Genomic DNA, 26,462 nt, shown 5'->3' with positions numbered 1-26,462 from the left:
AGGGTTTCAGAAAATTAATCCTTGGATAAGCTGCTTTGTAAGGAAAATAACTGCCTTTCTTCTTAGAGGTGTGCCTTTTAACCTTAAAAATAACACTTCCTTGGAGATTTAAAATTCTAGGGCTTTGCAGATTATTGAAGATGATTTCAAGTTGACTTGTGGGTAGATTTACAGTATGAGCAGTCAATTCATACAATGGAGAAAATACTCCAAGTCTTGACTTAACGATGGTAACCTTCATAAGAAAATGAATTTATAATATTTCCTACTGAAATATCCTTAAAACTGTAGTTGAAAGAACTAGGCCATATTACAGCATAAAATATTCCTCTAAACAATCACAACAGACGAGTAAAAAATTTTACCAATGTAGATCATCTGGCTAACTTAGGTTTAAAACCTTTTTCTAGCCCTCCCCCCAACAACTGTATTTTTACCTCTGTGTACAGACACATTTCATCAATAGGGCTAATGGAAGTTTTACTATTTTGAAACTTTCTTCCTTCCTTAAAATTCTCTATCCTAGTAGTTGTCAGGCAAGAATGCTTTGGGGGCAATGCATTAAACCAACCTAATAAAGCCAACTGGTAATGTTCATCAGCTGAAAATAAATTAAGTGACTCTAGGAAGGCAGTCTTTTCTTTTTGTGAATTAATGAAATTTCATCGTGTTGTTAGCTTGATGGATTTTAAGAAGAGGATCCTAAAATAATCATGCTTAAAGAAATAAATTTACTTTAATGGAACTTTCAAAGAACTAATCCATAGAGTTATGCTACTATTTCTTTTTCTACCCAGACCCTCAGGGTTAGTCATCAACACACACTGAAGAAATGTAAGCAAAATACGGAAAGGGCTGCTTTTCAAAAGCAAGACAAGAAACTCCTTTTCAACATTTCACATCGTTTATTAATGCAGTATACATGAGATCCAAACTCTGCAGTTTCTAAGCATACCCTGTTTAGATCTTTCAGATTCTTCTGCATTTTTAGTTTATGTCTACAGAGATACCCTTAAGTGGATGAACAACACATTCTATAATTATTGAAAATATAGTAGAGTGAAATGATTTAAATATAATTTAGGCACATATTGATTATGAAAATAGATATCTCTCAATACAATACTTCTCTGTTTTGGTAAAAATAATAAAGCAAAGAAAATAATTCATTTTTGAAGTTGCTTTCCTTCACCTGTAAAGGTCTGATCTCCTCCCACTATGCATATGTGCCCTTTACGGTAAGGAAAACTTTGCATATGTATACATAGAAGAATAAACTACGTGAATACTGGAGACATGTCATCCTCCAGGCGGAGACAAGTGGTTTTTCTCATTGCCTCAAATTGATGAGTCTGGAGAATTCAGAACCCATCTGGACATAGCTTATATCCCTGCTCTTGGATAGACATTAAGGACCCCGGTTACTGGCAAGGAAGTACAGGCCCTATGTCTGCTGCTGCAGAGAGGTGATGACTCAAGAAAATCAGGCTAAAGTTTATTAAAACAAAACCAAACGAGAACATATAAGTAAAAGAACCAGAGGTGCTGACTGACTGGTATTACATCTTGGATCAGCCAAATGCCTTTATTTTTAAGTTTTTTTGTGGCTATAATCAAATGGGTTTAAAACCCCTCACTCACCCCAGTAGGGTTTTAGCTGCAATTATGTTGACTTCTAAAAGACGATTTTGCCGTATCTATTCATATTCATAGCTTTGACTGCAGTGGATTGGGACTAATATCTATTTCTAAGCTGGCCCTGTTTAAACTATTTGGACATTGAATTAAATGAATATTAGTAACGCACCTTGGTTTTTTTGGTTTTGAAGTATCTTCCTATGCTTGCTTTGACTGTATAGGAGGAAACTAGGCTAGTAGTGTAAATAAATAAAATTGCCTGGTCTGGCATTGAGTGGAACTTGCTTAGAATGAAATTCTAAGGAATGCTCATTTCAAAGTTGTTGCTATAGGTGAATCCTTCCTCCATCTGGAGAGTTCCACTGTCACTTCAGCCAACAAAGATATACAATGATGTCTTTCCTTCTTGCCTCAATCAGCAAGAATGGAGGATTTCTTTAATTTAGCTAATGTTTTGTTCTAAAAACTAAACACTATAAAAATGAACCCGAAAAGAGCCTTGGAGAGCCTGATCTCACCTTATTCACACGGTGTGATAGGTAAAGTAGGGGAGGCATCACTAAAGCTATTTATAAACCTGAACAACCTCTGCAAAATTTTCATAAAGTTTAACAATTTAAATATCCGTATGCATCTAGAGATTCAATAAATATAATTGCATATGCTGTGCTTATCATAAATTAAAATCCTCAAATGCATTTCAGACCACGATGGTATTTCCATGTCATGCCTATTTAAAAGCAAATATAATAGATACTCTCCCTGTTCATAAAGCCAGACAAACCCCCTACTCCATTCAAAAGGCAGCAATGTAATCCAGCTTCCCTACATCTACTGAGTATGTGCTTCTCTGGTAAAATCAGAATGTGGAAGAAAAAGTCCTTTTTCCCCACTGAGAACAAGCATAATCCTCTAAATGTTTTGTTTTTAAAAAATAATTTCCTTCCAGTGTTATTTCTTCTAGACAACTGACTGGGTGGAGAAATACAAGTGATAAGGAAAACATTTTTCATCTTGGGCACCTTCCACCAGCCCTAAAATCTTCATCTGACACTTTGTGACATGTGTAGTGGTGTCAGCATCTCTTCAAATATAGCTCCCTTCACGTTGGAACCTCTTAGGTTGGCTTCTTGCAGGTCACACCCAGACAGATCGCAGTTCTGTAAGATGAAAGCAATATTCATGTAACTAATATAGAGACTTAAAGCTTGATCTGTTCCTTCCCCAAATGATTCCTGGGGCATGTTAGTTCTGAACCTAGTCTACTTAAGAGACCCAAAGAAAAGAGAGAAATGAAATCTACTTAGATGGGACTGTCAGATGAATCTTCCAATCTGAAACTGGCATCTCTGACTCAGGTAACTGAATCCTGCTCTGGAATTCAAATTTGTTTAAATAAGTAACTGAACATAAAATATCCCTCCAGCTATGTCAACGTGTCACCCAGCAGTTTTTACCAGCCAGCTACTTTATGATTTCAGTAAATTTTGCATGAGATACCCAGTGATTTCTAGATGCACAAAAACTCTTTAAAAATTGGTGACTCACCTCTAAATCAGTGCCTGCCAGAGTTGCTCCCCTCAGGTTACAGTTCTTCAACTTGGCATTTTTTAAGGTAGCGACTCTTAGGTTAATTCCTGTCATCTGACTTCCTTCCATATCCACACCTTTCAGATTAGCACCTAGAACAGACTTGGGGATTAGTTGAACTTAAAAGTATTTATAGTCATCAACCGTCAAAAAAACACAGAAATAATTAATGGAGGAGAACAACGATAGGCTCCTTTACCTTTGGGAAATGACTTTGAAGCATAAATCTCAGTCTCTCAACCAACTTACATATATGAAGAATCGACTGTTTAATGATGTGTTTGCTTATACTGTGAATTAAGAATGTTTTAGTCTCTATTTTTGAGGGAGGAATTCAATTCGGTCTTCTGATAATTAGCACTTTTATAATATACTTCCATAAGTTTATGACAAGGAAGGTAAGTACTAGCTCTTCTAAATAATACAAGTAAACATAGTGACCAGTTTCACAGACACAACAAAGCAATAAGGAATTCATAAACAAAACGCTAAGCCTAAAAATGACAACAACTGCCTGTTTTGTGCAAACTGAAATTCTTACTTTGGGTCAATATAAAAGGATGCTGTTCTGTGGAAAGTTTAAAATGTAGATATTTAATTCTCCAACTAAAGCCTCATTAAATATTAGAGTGACCGAGACTAAAGTATGACTGACCCCTGTGCAATCCTCCAATGACAACAGAAAAAACCTATACCCCTAGAGTTATCATGGTTCACCTGTAACAATTATTTTGCTGGGCTTTTTACTTAACGGTATGTTTTCACCTTAGAAAAGGGAATTATAGGTAGACTCTCACCTTCTAAATTGGCTTTAAGACCAGAAGGATCTTCAAAATTACACTGTTTCAGGGATGCCCCTTCAGCATTAGAACAGAGCATCTTGACTCCCTGGAGATTTGCACACTGGCAGAGAAAAGAGAAAAGTCCACGTTTTAAGGTTCAGATTTTTGTTTGGAAAAGAAAAAATTGGCTCAAACAGTTATTAAACAAAAACATTTTAACTTCCATGGCTGAAAGTCTTTTTAAAAGAAACGGTTTACGAGGCCAGTACTAGCAAAAGATGACCAGTCTTGGGGCATGGCATCTAAACCAGCAGTGGCACGGCCAGGTAGGAAAGACAGCATGTCCATCGTCAGCAGCTTTGCAAGCGTTTTTATACAGCAAGTAAGGGGGAGAGAGATGCAAGCTGTTCTGAAAGGATTTGCATTCGCTGTAGACAACGGAGGTGGGAGAAGGTGAAGGCGACTGGCTCTGGGGTAGGTGCAACAGAGTACACAAGAAAGAAGTGTCCATGCCTGTGGATTCGTCATGGGCAGCAGACTGCAATGTTCACATGTAAATAAGGAACAGAGGCTCCTGGTGTTCTATGGATCCTGGCTAGTCTCTCTTTAGGGTAATGTCAGAAACCTGAAAATGAATCCGAATTCCAACAGATATACAGGAATGAGATATACAGGAGTCTTTTGTCAGAGCTATTAACAGGCTAACTGTTCTGTCTCTTTCTCTCACTCTGTAGCCGCTGTAATTATAATTCAGAACATCTCAGAATAAATGAAAACAGGGAAGAAAAACTCAATTCGGTATACTCATGATCAGTTATTTTTTGTTCACAATACTCTTCCAATTGAACTCAATAGGAATTAAAGAAATAGTTCCTTTAAAGAACTGTTTAAAAAGAAACAAAAGTTAGAAACAGCATATCCGTTTCCCATGAAACGTAACAGTTTGGATGAAATTGGGGAGACAGAACTCTGACATCCTTATTTCTGTTTATATAAACAGCCTTGGGCATGACAGCTGACAGTTGAAATGTATGGATAAAGGAAGGCATAAACCTGTTTGGGTAATGGATTTTCTCTTTCTTATTACTGTAAAAATCAATCAATGAAATTCTCGATGTTCAGTCATGCTATTACTACCTTCATTTCAAAGGTCAAAATACCGTGGCCAGCTATGAAAGGTATCAGCTAGCTACAAAACAGTAACAAGATGTTAATCGGGTCTTTTTATATCAACCATCACTACAGAACATTGTCATCCTTAAGCACCCAAATCAGTGCAAAACACAAAGAGTAAAAAGCTCGAAAATGTATATTGGAATTTTAAATTATGTCAGTTTATCTCAAAGGGTTCAGTGCCATCAGATCTGAACTCTGACAATTGCTAGATGAGGCAGGAAGCTATTTATAAGGGTGACATTAACATTAGACCTTCACAAATTGGGACCATCAAAGTAGATGATGAATGTGAAAGTGTGTTACAGTCTGTTGGCACTATATCAATGATCACTGTAGTTGTTGTTCTAAGTAGAACAGTGAAGAAATCGAAAATCCTAAGGCTGATCAAGTTATGTATGGTATGGCTTTACCTATCAAGACAATTCCCTCTTTCATACGTGCAATTTCATTCACCCTACAGTCAGTTCTGGTGAAAGGAAGATAAGCTATAGATCACTTCAAATCCCAGACAACTGACAAATGCACACACACTCCCATCTACGCCTGCACATCAATACCAGGTAACACAGAAGCTCAGACTGACAGGTAGGATAATGAGCACCTGGAAGGACCAAAATAACTAAAAGACACCTAGATTTTATGTACTTGAAGATATAACAAGCCAGGAGGCTGATAGGTAAAAATGTATGTCTCTGGTTCTCTATGTAATGCTCCCAGGTAAACCAAAGTGCATCATCAAAAGTCCCCAAGGTAATTATGTAAGTAACTAAGTATTGCTGTATACTCAAGGCTGTACTATGGAATCTCACAAAGAAACCAATACATAAGAAATTCAGTGCAGTTTTCTGTGTTCAGCCACAGACAGCTCTTCACCCTCTATTCATCTGATGGTAAAGCAGGTCACCAACAGAGAGTTCAGAACTCAGCTACTTAGTACAAGTATTCACAGCACGGCCGCTGTAAGAGCCGTGCTCTCTTACTACCTTAGTTTGGCATGGGTTTTGATGAAAGCAGTTAGGTTATTACTGTTACTTTTTTAAGTACGATAATGGCATTAAGATTATGTTTTTAAAATGGTCCTTTTAGCTTTAAGAGAAAAACAAGTATTTATAGGTGAAATAATGAATTGCTTCAAAATAATCTGGTACAGACAAAATAAAATTCACTTATGTGCTGATATTTGTTGAAGCTGAGTAACTGAGGTACAGGGGAAGTCATTCTACTATTCTATTTTTTATATGTTTGACATTTTCCAAATGAAAAAGTCGTTAAGGGAAAGAAAACGGATGCTTTTGAGTCTAGTTCCAGCTCTGCTCATCAACTAGCGTTTTGGGCGTGGTGAGTCTCTAGGTTTCGGTTTCTTAGTAAAACAGCAGGGTCGTACTTGGTGATGGGTCATCAATGTCCCTCCTAGCTCTTACCATTCTGTAAGTCTTGGACTAGGAATATACAGTGGAGACCTAAGAGCTGAATCATGACACTAGCTTCTATGTAGCAGGCTAAGGCCAATAATGGCAGGCAGAGCAGGCAGAAGAAACACTCTAACACACGGGGACAGAAGAGGTACTGTGGCACAGACCTGGACGGCTTAACAGTGATGGCAGCTGAGACCACCTTGGCTGACAGCACAGCTGGATGGGTTCTATGAAAAGGAACCATCAGCCCATGAGGGATACATTGGGTGAGAAGTTCAACTAGAGTGGTCAGACCATTAGGTGCATCTCAGGTAGCAAAGTGATTAGCGCACGTTGTATTGTGGACACTGCAATACACAGGGCTGTTCATCAGGAGTCATCTTCAAATGCCGAGCACAATTAGCAATTAGTTGTGACGGTCACTCTGGGCAATGACTTCCACGGAAACCATTGTTACCATAAATAATTAAATTTACAATTTTCTAGCACTTCAGTTTATCAAATATATATATATATGTATTTTGGCCTTCACATCAGTTATACCATATGGGTAGAACAAGTATTTACAGATAAGAAAATATGGTTCAGCTTTACAGTTAGTAATTAAACAGAACTCAAGTTGTTTTGAATGATCCATACTGTCTTCTCTCTCTCTTTTTTGTTTTTTTTTTTTTGTCCTTAAAAACCAACCACGCTGCCTCTTCACATTTCATATGTAAAGGACAGGTCCTTTAAATCTTTTCTTTGTGCTGTTCATCTTTTGCTTGTTTTGCTACCAACTCGATCCTTCATCATAAGACAGAACGAGGAGAATAAAAATAACAGAAATGTATGTTGGCAGATTTTGTTACTAGATCTGACATAAACTTAATGGAAAAATAGGTTGCAAAATTATAAAATTCAATACACATTTATTCAATGATTACTAAAAGGAAGTGTTATATTAGGTATTGTTAATTCAGAAGACACGTAGACATATATAGAGATGGGCCTTGGTATTAAGGAATTTAAAGTTGTTAGAAGTGAGTAAATTTTACTGTTGGTTCCGCATATATCCTCTAACCCTAAATTAACAGAGGTGATTGTTACACACACACACATAAACACATATACATATATATGTAGAGAGAGAGTGAGAGCCAAAGTTAGAAAACCAACCCATTTTAGTTTCAGAACCTTCAGTTTTATCAACTTACAAAATTACCAGTTTTCAAGTAAAAGCGCCAGCAAGAGACAGAGATAATTTCTGCTCTTTGAGACTGTTCAATAGACTAAAAATTTATTTTTTCTCATGTAGCCAAAAATTATTCTTACGTCAAGCACTGATCCAGAGAGATCAGCTCGCTCAAGATTTGCACAGCAGAGATTAGCATGTGCAAGATTGCAGCGGCTTAAATTGGCCATTTTGAAGTTAATGTATCGAAGGTCCAAACGGGAAAGATCAGCACCACTGAAGTTTAAACCCTGAAATTAAAAAACACAAATTGTCACAATATTTAAACCATCTGTTGTATTAAATTTAATTACTATAGCTAACCACCAAGTTTTTTAGAAGCAATTGGCAGTTCAGTCGTTTGTAGTTTATTACAAAACTTTATCAAATGGAACTTAGATATAAAATCAGTTTCTTTAATCGGTTCTAATAAAAGAAAGTATTTACACTTAACATTAGAATGCAGCTTGGCTGTATCTCATTTATATGCAGAGGTTTCTAAAGAGGGATCTCTGCTGGCCTCCTATCTGTTGATGAGTACTATTTTTGTTAAACCTGATTATATTTATTTTAATTCAGTAATTCAAGACAGTTTTATTTTTAAAAGTGAATTTTGTGGTTTTTAAAACCTTTAATGCTTTAAAACATAAACATAAAATTATCTGCCACTGACTAGCCATAAATAACTGTATAAACAACTGACTTTTTATTTTAATTGCTAAAATTTCTATGCATTACTCAAAAACTGCTACTACATGAGGCATAATCAGACAATAATGAAGGCTATCACATCTCTTTTTGCTAAGCATTTCGGAACTAAATCAATGCTATGGCCCATAATTAAATTGTATCTTGCATGAAAAAGGGAAATGAGGCCAAAAAGAGAAAAGTCCCAGAAGAACGTAAATCTTTACTCACAGATTTGCTGACACAAGAAGTCATGTAAAAGTTGGCTTCAATTACCTGGCAACGCAATTCCGATTTGGTTGGAGTGGCTAGCAGAAATCGGACAAATTCCTTTCGAGATATTGGTGAATGATCCTCCGGTGGTTGAGAATTCTTGAAAAAGATATTCAGAAATCAGTGAAGCATTTTGGGAGATAGCTACAATAGATGTAATACTGGCTAATGTCAAAAGGGCCTTACCTTTATTGCCACTTCCAGGTGTTCAATCAATGAGTCAATACCAAAAAATCTGGCTTCTTCTAACACACCTATCATGATAAAGATGATTTGACTTTTACAGAAAGCTATTCATTTTAATATTTATAGAATTCTTTATGTTAAATTTTCATAATAAAAGTGAAATTTAACAAGCAGGCTATTAATCTAGGAGAAAATAATTCATCTTTAGAACATAATATGATATTTTTAAGATATTTGTAAAACAAATAGTTTATGTTAAGCAAAAGAAAAAAAGGGGAAAGTAATGAATTAGAATTTATTCAGGCTTCCATATTTCAAAATCGTTTTTGAAAATTACTTTTAAATAGGCCACAGGCATAAAATCCTAGTATCACACATTCCTCACATAATTTAAATAGTGATTTGATTGTGAATCCAATAAAAAATCATTAGTTTACCTAATCTTAACATTTCATTGACTTTTTCAATGGAGAAGATCTTGAATAGGTTTGCCCCAAATATCTTTTACTTACTGAATCAGGAAATTATAGAAATGAATAAAAGTAAACTTCAAAAAGTCAAAAGTGTAATTCAGAAGACTTTCTTATAGGAGAATCAATTAAACAGAGATTTCTAAATGATAAGAGGGATTATATCTATCATTTACTTTTCTTAATTTGGTAAAAAAAAAAAAATCTGTGCCTTCTCTAAGTGATTTAACACCCATACTATCTCACATCTGTTAATAAATATTTTCATCAGTGTGCATGGGAATAAATTTGGGATCCATTTTCCTTAAAATAAAGACTTTGTTGTTGGCTGAGTCTACTTTTTAAGAAAGGACTCAGGAATTACAAAGAAAATAAGAGACAATCCCTCCCTTAATATGGTTCCAAGCTACTAAGGGTGATCAAATGTAAATATAGAAAACCACAGCAGTTATTTGGCGAAAAGATTATGATCTTTTCTGGGAAAACCCAACTCCACCTCCAATATTCCAACTGCAAAACAAACGCCAACTGATGACCAGCACCCTTTTTTCTTCTTCTTCTTAAAGAAGTCCCTTTACCAGTTCTATAAAATTGGTTCGGTGGTGGTGAACGTCTTTAGCTTTTTCTTGTCTGGGAAGTTCTTTATCTGTCCTTCGATTCTAAATGATAGACTTGCTGGGTAATCTTGGGTGTAGGTCCTTGCTTTTCATCACACTGAATAGTTTGTGCCAATCCCTTCTGTCCCACAAAGGTTCTATTGAGAAATCAGCTGAGAGTCTTATCGGAGCCGTGTGTGTGTGTGTGTGTGTGTGTGTGTGTGTGTGTGTGTATAAAATTGCTTTTTTTCTTGCTACTTTTTAAGATTCTCTGTCTTTAACATTTGGCATTTTAATTATGATGTGTTTTGAGGTGGGCCTCTTTGGACTCATTTTGTTTGGGACTCTGCACTTCCTGGACTCATATGTCTAGTTCCTTCTCCAGTTAAGGAAAGTTTTCAGTCATTATATCTTCAAATAGGTTTTTCAATCCTTTGCTCTCTCTCTTCTCCTTAGGGTACCCTTGTGATGGCAACATTGTTACACTTGATGTTATCCTAGAGGTCCCTTAAACTATCCTCATTTTTTTCTTTTTTTTTGGATTCTTTTTTCTTCTTGCTGTTCTGATTAGGTGTTTTCTGCTACATTGTCTTCCAAATTGCTGACATGATTCTCTGTTTCATCTGCTATTAATTCCATCTAATGTATTCTTCATTTCTGACTGGTTCTTTTTTATGTTTTCTATTTCCTTTTTTATGTTTCCTATCTTTTTGTTAAAAGTGCTCACTGGTATTATATATTCCCCAAGTGCACTGAGCATCCTTATAGTATTTTGAACTCTGCATGTAGATTGCTTGCCTCCATTTTGTTTAGTTCTTTTTCTGGAGTTTTGCACTGTTCTTTCACTTTGGCTGCCTGTGTTTGTTTCTATGTATTAGGTAGACCTACTATGTCTCCCAGTCTTGGCTGGGTGGCCTTATGTAGTAGGTGTCCTGTGTAGCCCATTGGCCCAGTCTCCCTGGTCACTTGAGGTGGGTGCTCAGGAGTGTCCCTTGTGTGGGTTGTGTGTGCTTTCCTGTTGTAGTTGAGCCTTGATTGTTGTAGGCATGTCAATGGGTGGGACTGACCCTCAGGCTGTTTGGCTGTGAGGACTGGCCGTGATTACAGCTGATGAGTTGATGTGTGGGGGCTGATCCCCAAAGTGGGATTTACTTTAGTGGGGCTCTGGTGCTTGCCGAGTCCATCCTTTGTGTGTGTCGTTTGTGGAGGTGGGTGGGTGTTGCTCTGGTATGATCTGAATCTGGTCACCGTGTGTGTGTTGGTTCTGGGGCCACTTGGGAGGGTCATCAGTGCAGGCCCAGATCAGTTGCTGCCTGTGCCTGGTCTGGGGCCATCTGGCAGAAACTGCAAAGTGATCTGCGGTTGGTAGCTGCCTGTGCTGGACTTGGAGACACCTCAGAGAGGCTATGCTGCGCACTGAGGTCAGCTGCCACTAGTGCTAGAGGCCTCTTAGCGCAAGAGGTACAGGACATGCTGAGGTAAGAGGCTGCTTGTTTGAGGCTTGAGGACCTTTGAGATATTTTAGGAGAATCTGCATAGTTAACTGAGGCTGGCAGCTTGAGAGGAATAGCTGCTGAAAGAAGTTTGGGCTGGTGAATGGGTTGGGTGGAGTGGGTTCTCAGGGAATCACCAGGGTTAGACAATCTGCGGGAGACTGGTTCCAGGACCCGCATGGATACCAAAATGCATGGATATTCAAGTCCCTTATATAAAATGGCATACAACAATGCATACAGATGGCCCTCTGCATCAAGGAATTTCAAACCGCAGATTGAAAATGCTGTTTTAGATTTGTGTTTGGTTGAGTCCAAGAATGTGAAACCCACGGATACAGAGGGCTGACTGTATATTTACAGTCCAGTTTGAACTGGACCCATGAAGTTCAAACCCATGTTGTTCAAGGGTCAACTGTACATATAAAAACATTTAGATGTACTTTCACGTTATGAAAACATGCTAAGTTACTAAGCAAGTGAAAACATAATATAAACTATAAGCTTACAAAAATGCGAGGAATTTGAAAACTCACCCAATAAATTAATCCCATCATTTACAATGAGCTGTCCATGCCGCAAATAGTTCAAAATGGGTTCGAAGTACTCAGGACTACGGTCAATTAAGAAAGCTCCTCTATGATCTTGCTTATTTCCCCAGACACCTGTGTTACCATTAAAATGAAGAAAGTCCCCCAATCAAAAGACAATGTTAGAAATTTATGTAAGAAATATTGTATAACAGACCAGTAAGTTTTTACTTTTGTAAAAATTACAGATATTAAAAAGTACAGAAGGACAGGAATTATAAAGTCAATACAGGTACAAATAGATCACACAAAATGTGAAAACAATGTGTTACACTCACCTTTGTCCTTAAACATGTGGGCCAGCATACTGTCAGGTTCTTTATTCACTAAAGTGCTCCTAAGAATTCAGGGAAAAAAATTGATTTCTCCATTTGTCTTTATAAACAAACATATTTAAGTCAAGAGTATACTTGATCCCAGCTGCTCTCTCAAAAAGATGCATGCTATAACCTGGTAGGAGTGATGCTGGGAAACAAAAACGTGCAATAAGTTGCCATTTATCAAAATCCCTTCTAATCTGGCACTTCCTTTGATTTACATATTGTTTTCATTTTCTTTAATTTAAAAACTAATCTATCCTCTAGCAAACTATTATATCACAATATTGTTGATCTAAACATACATTCTTATCCCTTTAATATAAGCAGTTGTAGTCTCTATGGATTTCAATATTGTTCATTTTTTACTTGTGTTACATGTATGACTCTCAATATCGAAAAAGCATGTTCTAAATCACTGAATTCACGCTTTTCATGCTTTCTCTGGAATGACTTGTAAACCATTTTTCTACTCTTTAAAAAAATGATTTCTAAAAAATGGTTTCATATCACATAGTATATTTAAGCAACATTTCAGTATCTCCTAAGGAAATCATCAAATTGAAGGAAAGAACAAACGGTGCATAGTGCCCCCCAACACATGTGTACATACATGCACACACACCTACCGTGTGGTTGTAAAGTACCGCCCTCCCACATTTAATGTTAGCCAGTCTGTGTGAGATCCTGACAATCCTTCAGGTTGTTTAGAATCTGTCTGAGGATCTAGAAAGACATGTAGCAAATAATAAATACATTTAGATTGGGGCTTTGAGGAAGATGACAATAGCATAATTTTTAAAACTAAAAACACACATAAAAGCATACCAGAGACACACATAAAAGCATACCAGAGCTGCTCGGACAGTAAAACCCATACCCATAGACAGCATCTAAAACAAAACTAGGTGATAAGGTATTCCCACCAGCACAGCTAGAAGAGCAGCACGGTATTAGCATCTTTGAAGGAAGAAGTTGAGAGAAACAACAGAATATGTGATGAATCTAAGCATTCCAAAGGAATCCATAAATACGCACTTCAAAGCTAGGGAAGTCCATTTGAGAAATGCAGACTGAAAGTGGGAGGGGTATGCCCACCCTAGCTATCAGTGATACAAGTAGTTTGCAGTAAGATCTGAAGAGGCTGGAAATGAATGCTCAAAACCCACCAGCCAAAACTCTCTTCCAGGACAAAGCCACATAGTGGAGCTAAAATATTGGGAAAAGAATCCAAGTTGAACAGAACAAAGACAACAGAGACAAAAGAAAAAGCACTACAGACAAAAGTCAAAATGATCTAAGACAACCAGAATATATCAGAAGGTGAGTTCCATAGTTTTTAACATGTTACAAAGAACATCCTTATAGACAATGAAAATGTGCCAGAAAGAAATGCCCACAAAATAGATTTAAAACTGTAATCTAATATTCCAAACATGCTAAAAGTAAATAATTCAAGGTATAAAAGAGTAACATAAACCAGAATTACAAAATTCAAATATAAGGTGAGAGAACTCCAGAGACAATTGGAAATAAAAACAATTTTGGAAATGAAGATTAAACTAGACGACACAGGAGTAAATAAACACAACAGATAATGCTTTAAGAAATAAAAGAGGCAAAAGAGGAAAGCTTTAAAAATCAAAAAGAAATTAAAAGGATTTAATAGACAATTTCAAATATATAAGTGTAGAAGATCCAACATATATACAATAAGAGTCCTGGAAGAAGAATATCAAAGCAAGGGAACTAAATAAATACATAAGTTAAACTTCAAGAAAACTTTTCTGAAATTAAAAAAAAAATAGATTTGAAACTACATATTGAAAAGGTCCACCATATATCTGAAAGAATCAACCCAGAACACCCAGAGTCTACTAAAAATCACAGTTTTTTAAGGAAAGAGACTAAGCCTTTGGGTGACTTAGGAAAAATAATAACTTATGAAAGATAAGATTTTTTTCAATACCAACCTTTTATGACAGAATAAAACAGAGTAACATATTTAAGACATTTAAAGGAAGAAAATGTGGACCAAGTATTTTTTAACTGCTTCATTAAATAATAATTGATATACAATAAACATTAAAGTTTACAATTTAAGTTTTGACATGATTTTATATCCAGCCAAACTGGCTTTTGAGTATAGAAGCCACAAACTGTTATTAACATGCCAGATATCAGAGAGCACTGTTCTCACAAGTTCTTTGTATGGAATCTCCCAGAGAACAAGTTTCAGACAATCACTTGGAGGCATCAACATAAGGATTGAAGGTAAACATTAAATACACCTGAAGGAGTAAAACTAAAGATAGTTTAAAGGGAGAGCATATAGTATATAGTGGTATATATTCTGACAATGTAGAAACAATACAATTATTTTGTAAGTAAGGGAAGAAAGCAATGAACATACACAAAAAATGTTTACCTGTCTTTAGTAATCATTGGTATTAAAAGCATTGGGATTGTTACTCTGACACTTTTATGTTTGTTTTGTGTGGGACGAAGTAAATGAGCAATTATATAATATTATATAATATTATAATTCCCTTTGTTCCTCAAAATCAGGATTACTGATATGGAAGAAAGGAGATGTAAGATAGAAGTTAAATAAAAATCTTATAATTGTGATTATAAACCTGAAGTATTAGTATGAACCCAGGAGATAGTCTATGTATATATTATGTTATATAAAGCTTTACATCATAAAATATACTGTATATTATATATAAATTTTATCTCTGGTTAGCTATGTATTTCCAACTCTGTGCACCAAAAAGCCTAATAACAACGATGAACCCAATAACTGAGCCTCCCTAGCACCGAGACTGTGTCTTGAAATGACATTTCCCCCAATAAGAAATCAAGGCTTCTTTGAAAAAACATTCATCAGGATCTAGGACAGGAGAAGTATAAGATGAACACCTTGTTATTCCAGATAGTAAGGAAGCTATAAAAAAACGAATGAGTCTGTATTAAAAGACCTCTTCGTGGTGTCCACTGGCCAAAAGTAGGATAATCTAGGAATTGATTAACGCAGAGGCTGATAATATACCAAATATTGTATAATCTAGGAGTTCATAAGGATAAAACAAAAATAAACGTTAATTAATGCTGTTTGTATGTATGCAATGAATCAACTAAGTGACCACTGCCCATCAACTACTCTGTTAGGCTGATAGATAAAAGAAGATAAGAAAAATGTTTTTGCTCACAAGTAAAGACAGAGACGAGAATGCACTCACTCCAGAGCTGGCAACTGCCAGTGGGATGCTCCTGAGAACTACTTCCACTCACCAAATACAATTACTGTCCTGGCTTAAAAACATATTTAGTCAGGGTGTGAGTCTGTGGAACTAAATGTACCAAATACTCGTTAAAGAATACTTACTATATTTAATTAGCCTTACACAATTGTAGAAGGTTTCTTCCGAATCAAAGGGCAGTGTGTGTATGTGGGCATGTGTGTGGGGTTTGATACCAAGTAATTTTTGAATGATTTGATTTGACCATTTTGAACGACTGCCAAACATTACTTATGCAGTAATACAAGCTTAAAAATCGTAACATAACACTCAGAGAAATTGAGACAACTACTATTAAAGAAAAAATTCCAAAGCAAATCAACTGTAGTCTCTAAAATGAAAACTACTCTGTCATGTCATATCTATTGAATATGTAGAGATCCAGAGTATTTTAAAGGCATGTAAAAAATGAGGTATCCATATAAAATATCAGATAATTCATATTCAAAATTTAACACACACACCCATTGTAGAATCAAAAAAGGTATGAAGATCTGAATACTACAACAATATGCTTTTTAATGTTAGGCCATGTAAAATACTTGTCATTTGATCTTTCTTATTTTGGCAGATAAAATTGGATTTTAAGGAAGTGACTTACCAATGAATGGTTCTCCTTCACACACAAACAAAACATCATCATCCCTAGGGAAATCAAAATTTAAAAAGCTACCATCAAAATCCAGAAATCACATTATCTGTTGACTAAAGGAACTATTTCTTAGAATTATGTAAAAGATAGGTTTTGCTATCTACCTGTATTGCAAAGTTGACTAAGTTTCCAGTGCTTTTTTGCTTAACAACCTCTGCTGCAAATGTCTTTGGATTTAAATTCAAATATGATCCTGCACATGAACGTTCTTTTGAAATGGAAAAGAAACAAAATAAAACCCACTATACAAATTATGTGAATTCAGCTTTTTTAATCACTGAAGAATGTACTTATGCTCAAAGGAGATGATTAAAGCCGTAACAAACGCCTCAGTTTTTACTTTAATTCTGTAACCCTAAATAATCAGGGTTTTCTCTCAAGTCATCAGCTGCTTTGTGCTTTGGAAATGAGCAAAATTTCATATTTAATCTAGGAAGAATATAATTGCAAGTAACTATTGTAAACACTCATCCATTATACATCCTCCACACCCCCAAATGTGAATGATTGCCCACAATCTGAAATTCTGGATGATCAGTCTATATCCTCCTCCCCGGCCCCAACCCATCCCACCATTAGTATAAATAAACTATCAAAGATTGTTTGGTGAACCACAAATTATTAAACAGGTACATAAGTTTGGAAGGCTTCAGTTATGACCTTCTATGTGGCAGAAATTATTATTTCCTGTAAGACATCCCAGGCACACATTGAATTTTTCTCAGAAGTAGAGTCTGTGTTTGTTAGGGAGAAATTTAGTTTGATGTAAATCATTCAACAATGTGACTCAATTATCCATAAAAACTGAAAGAGACTGGAAGATAGATAATGGAAAACTAAGAAATTCTCCTAATTTATTTAGATTTTAAATCTATATCTTTTAAGTTTATAATTTTTACTATTTGCCTACCACAACAGTTAACATTTTAAGACTAGTATGAAAATTTGTTGTTCTCATTAACAAAAATCAAAATCAACTACTAAACTGTATGACCTGGACAAGTCTTTTAACTTCTTAGATGTTTATAATAGTTTCCTCATTTATAAAATGAAGGGACTAAAGGGATTAACTTCAAAGGCAGTATATTATTTAAAAGGTCATTCTGACCTGGATTTAAGTGAAAATTAAACTTTGTATACTGTTTTAATTTACAGTATCCACATCTTTACTTCATCCATTTAAAAAACCCCAGGCCTTGCCAAGGTCAATGAGGTAATGTGGGCAAAGCAAATGCAACATAACTGGCACAGAGTCAAAACTTAATTTGTGTTCCCTTCCCGTCTTCTTTGTTAAGCCTCTTCCTGCTCCAAAATTCTGTGATCCTGTGAGGATGGAATCAGGTGAACTGGACACTGGTTTTAAAGAGATAAATCTGCCTTGGAGATTTAAAAATCAAAACACAAACACAAACAAACCGAAAACCACTACTGTGTATCACTGAGGAGTTAACTCTACTTAAAACTCTATATAACATTTAGCAAATTTTCACCAAAGTAGGTCTGCGTAATGTTTATAAAATTCAGAGCATCCTTAGGAAATCAGTTGGACAATAAGCAATAGCATATAAAATTAAAGAGATCAATTAGATTTCTGACATTAAAAAATGCATCTTATTAGATCCATCTCTAGTAACATAAAGAAGAAATTTTACATAGCCATATATGAACTATGCAGAGAGACTACTGATACATTGCAATGTACTGAAGGTTTTCTATCTGATCAATATATCCTCAGTCCAAATGATTTAAATTCCAAAGAGCAAATTTTGGCAATCACTTGCCAAAATCCTGAACTCTTAACAGTGATTAAACTACTGCTTCAGGGAAACAGCATAGCACCAAGCAGCAAAGGGCACTCTGTAGACAGCTTATAAAAAATTAAGTTTACCTGATCAAAGCAATATCATCAATCAGTCCGCCTTTCCCATTATACACACTAGTGGCTTTTATGCCAAGTTTACTGCTGGCCACAGAAAGCAAATCAGATAAAGTTCCATATACAGCAACCACCTGTAAACACACCAGATTAATATGAACATTTATATAAAAAATTTCATCACTCACAAATTATAAACCACCATACTAAAAACAGGAGCAAACAATCATGCTCCAGCCGTTATCATGTAAAAGGAGATTCTGAGAGATTCTTAACAGTGTCCCTTTTTCTTTTATGACTCAAATATTGACTTAGTGCCTCATACTGCTGAAATCTAGAATTATGAGAATCAGAAATCATCTCTGACTAAAAACAATCTACAATCTTAAGGCATGTTAAATAGTGCTCCAGTTCTGAAGGAAGGCAGACCCATACTTGAATTTAGATTCTGACATTTCTAGCTGGCTGTCGACTTGAGACAAATTATTTAACTTCTTTATGCTTCTGTTGCTTTACCTAGACATGAAGAAAACAGTCACACCTCCATCTGAAGGCTGTCATGAGGATGGGTGAGTTAATGCACGGTGAGAGCTCAGCGAAGTGCCCTAGACCTACTAAGTCTTTATGATGTTTCTACATTCTTCTTTTGTTATAGGAATGATTTATTTTTAAAATAGGAATGCCTTACTGCTGTTTGTTACATTTATTACGTAAACTACCATATGAAAGGTACCTACTTCCCACCTCATTTAATTCTTCAGTAACTACTTACTTTATAGAAGCCAGATTTTAGCTAATATTCTAAATATGGCAAACAGCTGGGTTTGGTCTGTCCTGCTTTCAATCAGGCAGTCTGATATGTGCAAGGTGTATGTAATGCTTAGGTAGGGGGTAGAGAATTTGTATATGTCATGAATGCCTTGCTCCAGCCCTAACTGTAACTATGGGTTCCCAGTGGCTGTATTGTACAGTTGGACCATTATCAGTTAGGATTTCTGAAAGTTATGAATAAAAAGTAGGTGAAGAGCTGAATGAACATGAAACATTTACTGCCAATTCACTTCCCACAGAATACTGGATAGATGTACCACATGAAATGAGAAAAGGGACTGGTCCTTTGTTCGCCAGTTAATTGGAATATAGTAAACACTGAATTGTCAGTTAAATAAATGAAGTGAGTAAAGGGGTAGGGAGGGAGTTATTTGCTAACATAGAAGCATGCAATCTTCCAATAGCAGAGTACTCAGATTCCAACTGTGTTCTCTTGGATCATAAGGATAATAAAAAGCCAGAGAAGTGTTGCAAGCTGGGGCATTTGGGGAAGGGTTGTAAAAGAAATTAGGATGATTGTTAAAATAATGCACAACCCAGTGTCCGTAAAGCATAAATAAAATGTGGTATGTATCTACAATGGAATATTATTCAGCTATAAAAAGCAGTGGATTTCTGATACATGTTACAATATGGATGAGTCCTGAAAATATTATGCTAAGCGAAATAAACCAGACACATAAAAGGACAAACATTGTATGATTCCACTTATCTGAGGTAATTAGAACAGTAAATTCGTAGAGACAAAGGAGAATAAAGGTTACCAGGATGAAGGGGGAAATGGAGAGTCATTGCTTAATGGCTGGAATTTCTGCTTGGGATGATGAAAATGTTTTGTAAATAAATAGTGGTGAGGTTATACACATTGTGAGTGTACTTAACACTAATGAATTGTACACTTAAAAATGGCTAAAATGTTAACTTTTATGTTATATATTTTTCCACAAAAAAAAAAAAAAGGCAAAGCACTTAACACAGTGTCTTACACACAGCAGACACATTAATGATAAAAGCCTGAATAAAATGTATCCCCTATATTTCCTATCATTTTTCACTTCTGTAACAGAGCCAGGAATTCTAACGCTTTATTGCAGATAAAGCTTTTGGGAGAAAAAGAAGAGAAATAAAGTACATGAGGCATTAGGTATAGCAAATCTGGTTGGGCTAAGGCTGAGGGTGTGAAGAGAGAAAACAGAAGAGTCAAAAATGAAAAGGAGCAAGAGATTGACTCAAGCAAATGCAAAACAAGTTTCCCAGCCTCAAAAGTGCTACGGGTGGAAGGTAAGAAAATCCTCCTTTCCAATATCAACATTCTTGTCATAGTTATTACACTAAGAATTTTCTAGATCTTTCTCCTCTTAGGTATCTCTGCATCTTGTCCATCTCTACATGGCTTTATTTAGCCTAACATCGACTGTCTTCCCAGCACTCTTTTCACTTCTCTCACTCAGTTGGCCATGTCATATGGATGCAAATTCAATGTATCTATCTATATTATGCACTTGCATTTAATTTAAATATTAGAACATAACATTTTATGATTTATTTTTCAAAAATACATCAAATTAATTTGTTTTCTACTTCTGTATAATTGCCTTGATTTTTTTTGTGTGTGGGTCAGTTGTCTCCTAATGAAAATAAAGGCCACCCACCTGTTTTAAAAATACCATGTCCAATTTGGAAGCCACTAGCTAGAAGAGGATATTTAAATTTTAACCTATTACAATTAATTAAAAGTTAAGTCAGTTAATCAGTTACAGTAGCCATATTTCAGTGCTCAAAAGCTACATTAGCTACTGGTTACCATGTTGAACAGCGCAGACATGGAGTATTTCCACCAACACAGAAAGTTCTGCTGGACAGTGCTGTTCCAAAGAGCAGAGTAAAATGAAGAACAAAGAAATATCTTTTTTAATTCTGTTAGGCTTGACCATGCCATAGCAACACACAGCAAGTGATAAGGGTCCAACTCAAAAGCTGTTTGCTTTTATATGGAGGGCTGAGTAGTTACCATCTTTCCTTTCTTCCCCACTGAAGTCAAATTTCATTGTAAGATAGGAAAAAAACCTATCTTTTGCACTTCTCAGGGCAATCAAAGCACAATAGGAATTCTACTCAATGTAGAACTCAATTTACTCTACTTATACTTTCAGCTTAATACATTTAAAAAATTAAAATTATTTCATTCCTAAAAAAGGTGACATAACTAACTCTAGATCAAGAAGGCAAATATTGAACTATTAAAAATTTAAAAGTATGAAAATACCAAGTATTGAAGAGGATGTGGATCAAAACCAAGTGTTGAAGGAGATGTGGAAGGTTTATGCAATGCTGGTGGGATATAAATTAATGCAATGACTTTGAAAAATAATTTGGCACTGTTTTGTAATATTAAACACTCACATACGCTAACAACCAATAATTATAACTTGCATATATAGAAGCAGTGGTCCTCAAAAGCGTGGTGCCCAGACAGGCAGCCTGGAACTATAGAAATATTAACCTGGAAATATATTAGAAATTCAAATTCCTAGTCCCACTACAGACCTACTGACTGAATCTCTGGGAGTGGGGTCCAGCAATGTGTTTTCTCAGTTCTTCCCGGTAATTCCAATGCATGCTAAAGTTTGTGAACCACGGCCCTAGAAAAATGCTCGCACGTTTGTACCAGGATACATACATATAGATGTCTGAATATTCACAGAGCACTGTTAATAGCGCGCTATAAAGAAAATAACCCAGATGTCCAATGACAGGATAATGGATAAATTGTGATAGTATGTTTATATAATGGACTATTATAAAGCAGTGAAAATGAATAAACTGTCATTATGTGGGACATAATGGATGGAATCTTAGAAATATTATTTTGAATGAAAAAAGCAAGTCCAAAAAGACTACTTGATGATACCAATTTAGGATATACGTTCCACACTGACAAAACAAAAAATATAGCTGAGTTATACATACATAAGTGGCAACACTACTAGTAAGGAAAAAAAAAACATGGCAAAGAAAAATACAAAATTCATGAAAATGGGAGAGGCAGGGGGAAACTGGATGAGCACATTAAATTATTGATAATAAGCTATTTCTTGGGTTGTGTGGCAGTCTTACTGATATTTGTTATATTATTTTCCTTTTAATTTTTGTGCATATTAATATTCCTTATTATATTCATCAAATATATTTTAAAACCATTTAACTTGAAGAGCGAGCCATCACAAGGTTCTTATTAATTTTGATGAATAGTTTAGATTTCAATCATCAAGGGTTCACATAGATTTTTACCTTTCTTCAAATCTAACACTATAGTGGGTTCGAATCTGGACATTTAGTATCGACAACACACGTCTGAGCTAATATCAAAGCCAGGAGAAAGTTATTTCTTGGACCACGACTATAAACATCAGTACAGAATTAAGATCTATTGCATATCCACTAAGTCTGCAGTGCCTGGCATGCTTCCTCATACAACGATGGTAATCCCTAAGTGTTAGCTGCATGAATGAATAAGGTAGATAAAAGGCCTATGCTTTGCACAGCTCATTATTGAACATTCTGAAGTAAAAAAAAAAAAAAACAACTTATGTTCAAGATGTACAGAAACATTGAAAAGACATCAGGTTGCTTAGAGGCCACTCACTACATTCAGATGTCTGAGTCCTCATTTCAAATTCCTTAATACCACCGATTACAGGAAATAGTAAAAAGAGAACAATGGGAATTCTGAGCATATGGAAAAAGGACAAAGGTTCAAGCATAAGTGACTCTTCTGGAGCAGTTTTTAAAAATTCAAATTAAAACTAAGAGAATATGATTTCCTAAATGATATGAGGACTTTTATCAACTTATATTTGAGTGAACCAGTAAAAAGTCCCTAAATATTTATCATTAAATCCAGTGCAATTCTGCCAAATACAAAATTGACTTTAAACTTTTCTTTTTTTAAAGGGAAAAAAATTCTGACACTGTTTGTCTTCATGTATTAGATACTATTTCCAAATGTCTTGCTAATTGGGATGACGTGGCTATCAAATAGCAGCCAGTGATGACCTATCATTGACTATTATTTCAAAGAAAAATAGTATAAACTTTAGGGAGCAGTTTATTGTTAATACCATGTTTTCCCGAAAATAAGACTGGGTGTTATACCGTATTTCCCCGAAAATAAGACCAGGTCTTATATTAATTTTTGCTCCAAAAGGCTCGTTAGGGTGTATTTTCAGGGATGTCTTATTTTTGCATGTACAACAATCTAAATTTATTCAAATACAGTCGTGTCATTTTCTTCTGGAACATCGTCGTAATGTACTAAATGCATCACTAAATGTGTCCGTCTGGCTGACGGTGACTGGGGCTTATTTTAGGGGTAGGTCTTATTTTCAGGGAAACACAGTAGCATTTATTAAACAGGACTTCAAACGGTCTTTAAAATATGGTACTTTTTGACTTCTCAGATTCAAAGAGATCCAACAATTTTTCAAAAATCTCATAGTTTATATTGGGGAAGTGACAGCTCAGGCATTTTTCTCATTGCTTACTTGTGTTTGCTTAATTAATATTGTCTTCAATCCGCAGATTCTTTGAAGGAATCTTTTAAAGCCACTTGACATTTTGGTAAGGGTTAATTTAGTTAAAACTGGATAATACTAATCTTAATCTGGTACTTATAAGCTTCAACACCTCACAACAAGCCAAAGTGAACCACCCAGCGAAGAATTAGCCCATTCTCTGAGAAGACTTGGGACCAGCTGATACTTTCAGTGATTGAAAGCACCTCTGTCTTTCCAGGTTGGAAAACAATCAAGTTTCAATATTTTATAATTTTAAGTGAAAAGATACACGAATATATCAAAAGTGTAATATTTCTTCTGAAACTCCCCTGGATCCCCTTGTCTAGCCTTTGTGGTGTACCATCTCACTGTTTTAAAGAATGCACAGCCCTCTCTTCTACCTCAAAACATTCACTAGTTACACTTGATTGTTTATTCATTAGTTACACAGAAAAGTCACAGTGAGCAGATTTCACCTGCAGTGACTGCCTCCCCCACCCAAGGCTTCATAGCCCAGTATGGCAACCACTGGATAAGCTTTACAGGAGGGAAATTTGAAAAACCAGACATTATTCTTATGACCAGGAAACAAAAATTGAAGCTAGGTAAATAAAGAGATAATGGGAGTGACACAGCTATTCCAACTGGTGGATGGGAAATCCAACTCTATTTCACAGTTGTGCTTTGTTCCATCATGTTTTTCATGAACATCAATGTCATGATCATGCCATCCTGGCTAACTATAATATAAATAAACTTTATTTATATTAACATGTAGGCTGTTATTATTCTGCTCTTTTTCTCAAATAATATATATATATATATTCGATGTTCCAGAATTATACATATATGTATAAATACATATATATATATATATATATATATATATATATATATATTTAATCAGCTGAAGGGAGAGGAAACACTGACAACTTTGGCATAGAATATGTTTTCCAGTTGAGTAGTAAGGATTATGGCATGACTTATTTTTAATATTGAATCATACTAGTATTCTCCAGTTTGGGGCTTTATGGATTTTTGTAACATAAACATATTTATCTTTATTTGAGATGTGTCTTCCAATCTTCTGAGATTCTCTAAAAATCTAACCTCATCAAAACTAGACAGCTTTAAAATTTTTATTAAAGATAGAGACAATCTTTGGCAATAACAAAATTCAGTGGTTTCAGAAGAGATTCATAGCACAGTTAAATATTTATGACTGGGTCTAAACATTTTGTCTTTCATGGAATAACATAGCAGAGATGTTGGGAAAAAGGTCAATCAGAGGTCTGGTTTTGAGAACATATTACAATTATAACTTTGGATATACTAAATCTTTCAATAACAATGTAAGTTTTAGGTTGTGAGTGGTAGTTAACAGACAAAACAGGTAGAGAAAGAAAAAGTTAATATGATCAGAAGTAATGTAAATCTTGCTAAGCATATTTTTAGGCAGCATTTATAAAAAACCCCAAAACTTGAATTTATGCCAGTTCTGTTTTATATGGGTATTAAATATCTAAAACCAGAAGAACACAAAATTATAGTCAACAAACTACACTGTGGTTCAGATTTTTAGAACATGTTTACTCAAAATTGCAGAATAGTTGGGAAACCACGTTTTATACCGTGGCACATTTACACTATTTAGAAATTTACAATATTTTCAAAATATGCAGAAGACAAAGCATGCTAGCAAATAATACAGTGAGGCCAATTTACCTTTACTTTAGACTCTAATGCTTAGTTACTTGTAGACGTCATTTAGACGCACCATAAATGTCTGCCTTGAACAGTCAAATTTTCCAAAGAAGCCCAACAACTTTCATGGGTGGGGCAAGAAGCTGAGAAGCAGCAGGATTCATTTTGGCTTGTTCTGGCGTTGGAAAAATGTTTAATACCACACCCTGAACAAAGGCCTAACACAGCAAGGAGTAATGTCAAATCAATCCATTTTGGCCTATTGTCAGAGTCCTCTAAGGAGCTAAAATAAGGCGAAATAACAGAGTACAGAAGTTTGGTGGCGGCGGGGGACCTCATGTCCCTAATTTTCAATCCTCTATGCGACCCAGAAGAATATTTCATTTATCCACTGATAAAGAGTTTAATTTTTACGCGGTCAACCTTACATGCCTCAGTTGTATCCACCACTTTTCTGGAGCAGAGCATTAGTCAGCACGAAGGTGGAAATAAGCGGCCTCAGTAGTCAGGGGAGGGGGGCAGCGGGGTCTTCCGGGAGGAGGTGGGAAGAGCGCTCAGTATCAAGCGATCAGGTGACAGCGACCCTCCGTAACCTGCGTTCTTCCCGCCCCATACCTGGACTTGTAAAGATCAAGCACAAGCTGACCTGCGCTAGTTCCTGGGGCGACTGGGGAGTAAAAGAGGCTCCAGCTAGAAATCCCGGGGTTGGGAGGAAGCCGCGGGGACCCGATGTTCACCTTCTAAACGCACCCCACACCGGCGCACGTCCACCTCCCAACCCCTCTCCCCAACTTCAGCCCTCTGCCCTAAGAGCCCGCTCCGCACTCCGTTGCCCACGCCCCCAGCAGCGAGGCCCTCTTCGCCTCCTCCGGACCCCCTTACCTTTCCATTCTTGGGGCTGCCATTAAGGAACAGGGTCACCCGCCTCATCGCGCTGCCCCCACTGGGTCCTGAGTGAGTCGCCACCCTCCCACCTGGCTTTCCTCCCACCTTTCTCTTCTCCCGCCCTTCCCCTCCCTCCTCCCACTCGAAATCTCCTCCCTTCGCCACCTTCCTTCTCTTACAGACACACACACGCACGCACTTTCCGTCCCACACCCCAGGGTTGGCCG

The 26,462-nt window shown here is 36.1% G+C and overlaps 1 protein-coding gene across 2 annotated transcripts; it reads right to left on the bottom strand.

Moving 5' to 3' along the window:
* Positions 1–890: 890 nt before the first annotated feature.
* On the bottom strand, positions 891–26,462 carry KCTD9 (potassium channel tetramerization domain containing 9). 2 transcript variants are annotated; one of them, XM_033135170.1, is made up of 12 exons: positions 26,233–26,462; positions 18,272–18,393; positions 16,333–16,376; positions 13,056–13,152; positions 12,388–12,446; positions 12,056–12,184; positions 8,961–9,028; positions 8,778–8,873; positions 7,916–8,065; positions 4,026–4,131; positions 3,187–3,320; positions 891–2,798 (listed from the first exon to the last, which is right to left on the bottom strand). In XM_033135170.1, exons 1-12 carry the CDS (start codon positions 26,278–26,280, stop codon positions 2,682–2,684), a joined length of 1,170 nt encoding a protein of 389 aa, XP_032991061.1. In that variant the 5' UTR covers positions 26,281–26,462; the 3' UTR covers positions 891–2,681. The 2 variants fall into 2 exon arrangements, with proteins under 2 accessions (XP_032991061.1, XP_032991060.1); XM_033135169.1 differs by having other exon boundaries at positions 1,331–2,798; positions 8,733–8,873; positions 26,233–26,376.

The sequence above is a fragment of the Rhinolophus ferrumequinum genome, chromosome 18 (genome assembly GCF_004115265.2).
Source record: "Rhinolophus ferrumequinum isolate MPI-CBG mRhiFer1 chromosome 18, mRhiFer1_v1.p, whole genome shotgun sequence".
NCBI classification, from domain to species: Eukaryota; Metazoa; Chordata; class Mammalia; order Chiroptera; family Rhinolophidae; genus Rhinolophus; species Rhinolophus ferrumequinum.
Note: the sequence above shows the minus strand (reverse complement) of the source record. Positions and strands in the feature narration are given on the sequence as shown.

What these genes read in the sequence shown, in the direction of transcription:
- KCTD9 (XM_033135169.1), bottom strand. Translation starts at nt 26,280, where the DNA reads ATGAGGCGGGTGACCCTGTTCCTTAATGGCAGCCCCAAGAATGGAAAG. An exon ending in TGAAGGAGAACCATTCATTG is followed by an intron (nt 13,153 to 16,332) that starts GTAAGTCACTTC and finishes ATGTCTTTCTAG; the next exon opens with ATCCTCAGACAGATTCTAAA. An exon ending in CGGTACTTTACAACCACACG is followed by an intron (nt 12,447 to 13,055) that starts GTAGGTGTGTGT and finishes CTGAATTCTTAG; the next exon opens with GAGCACTTTAGTGAATAAAG.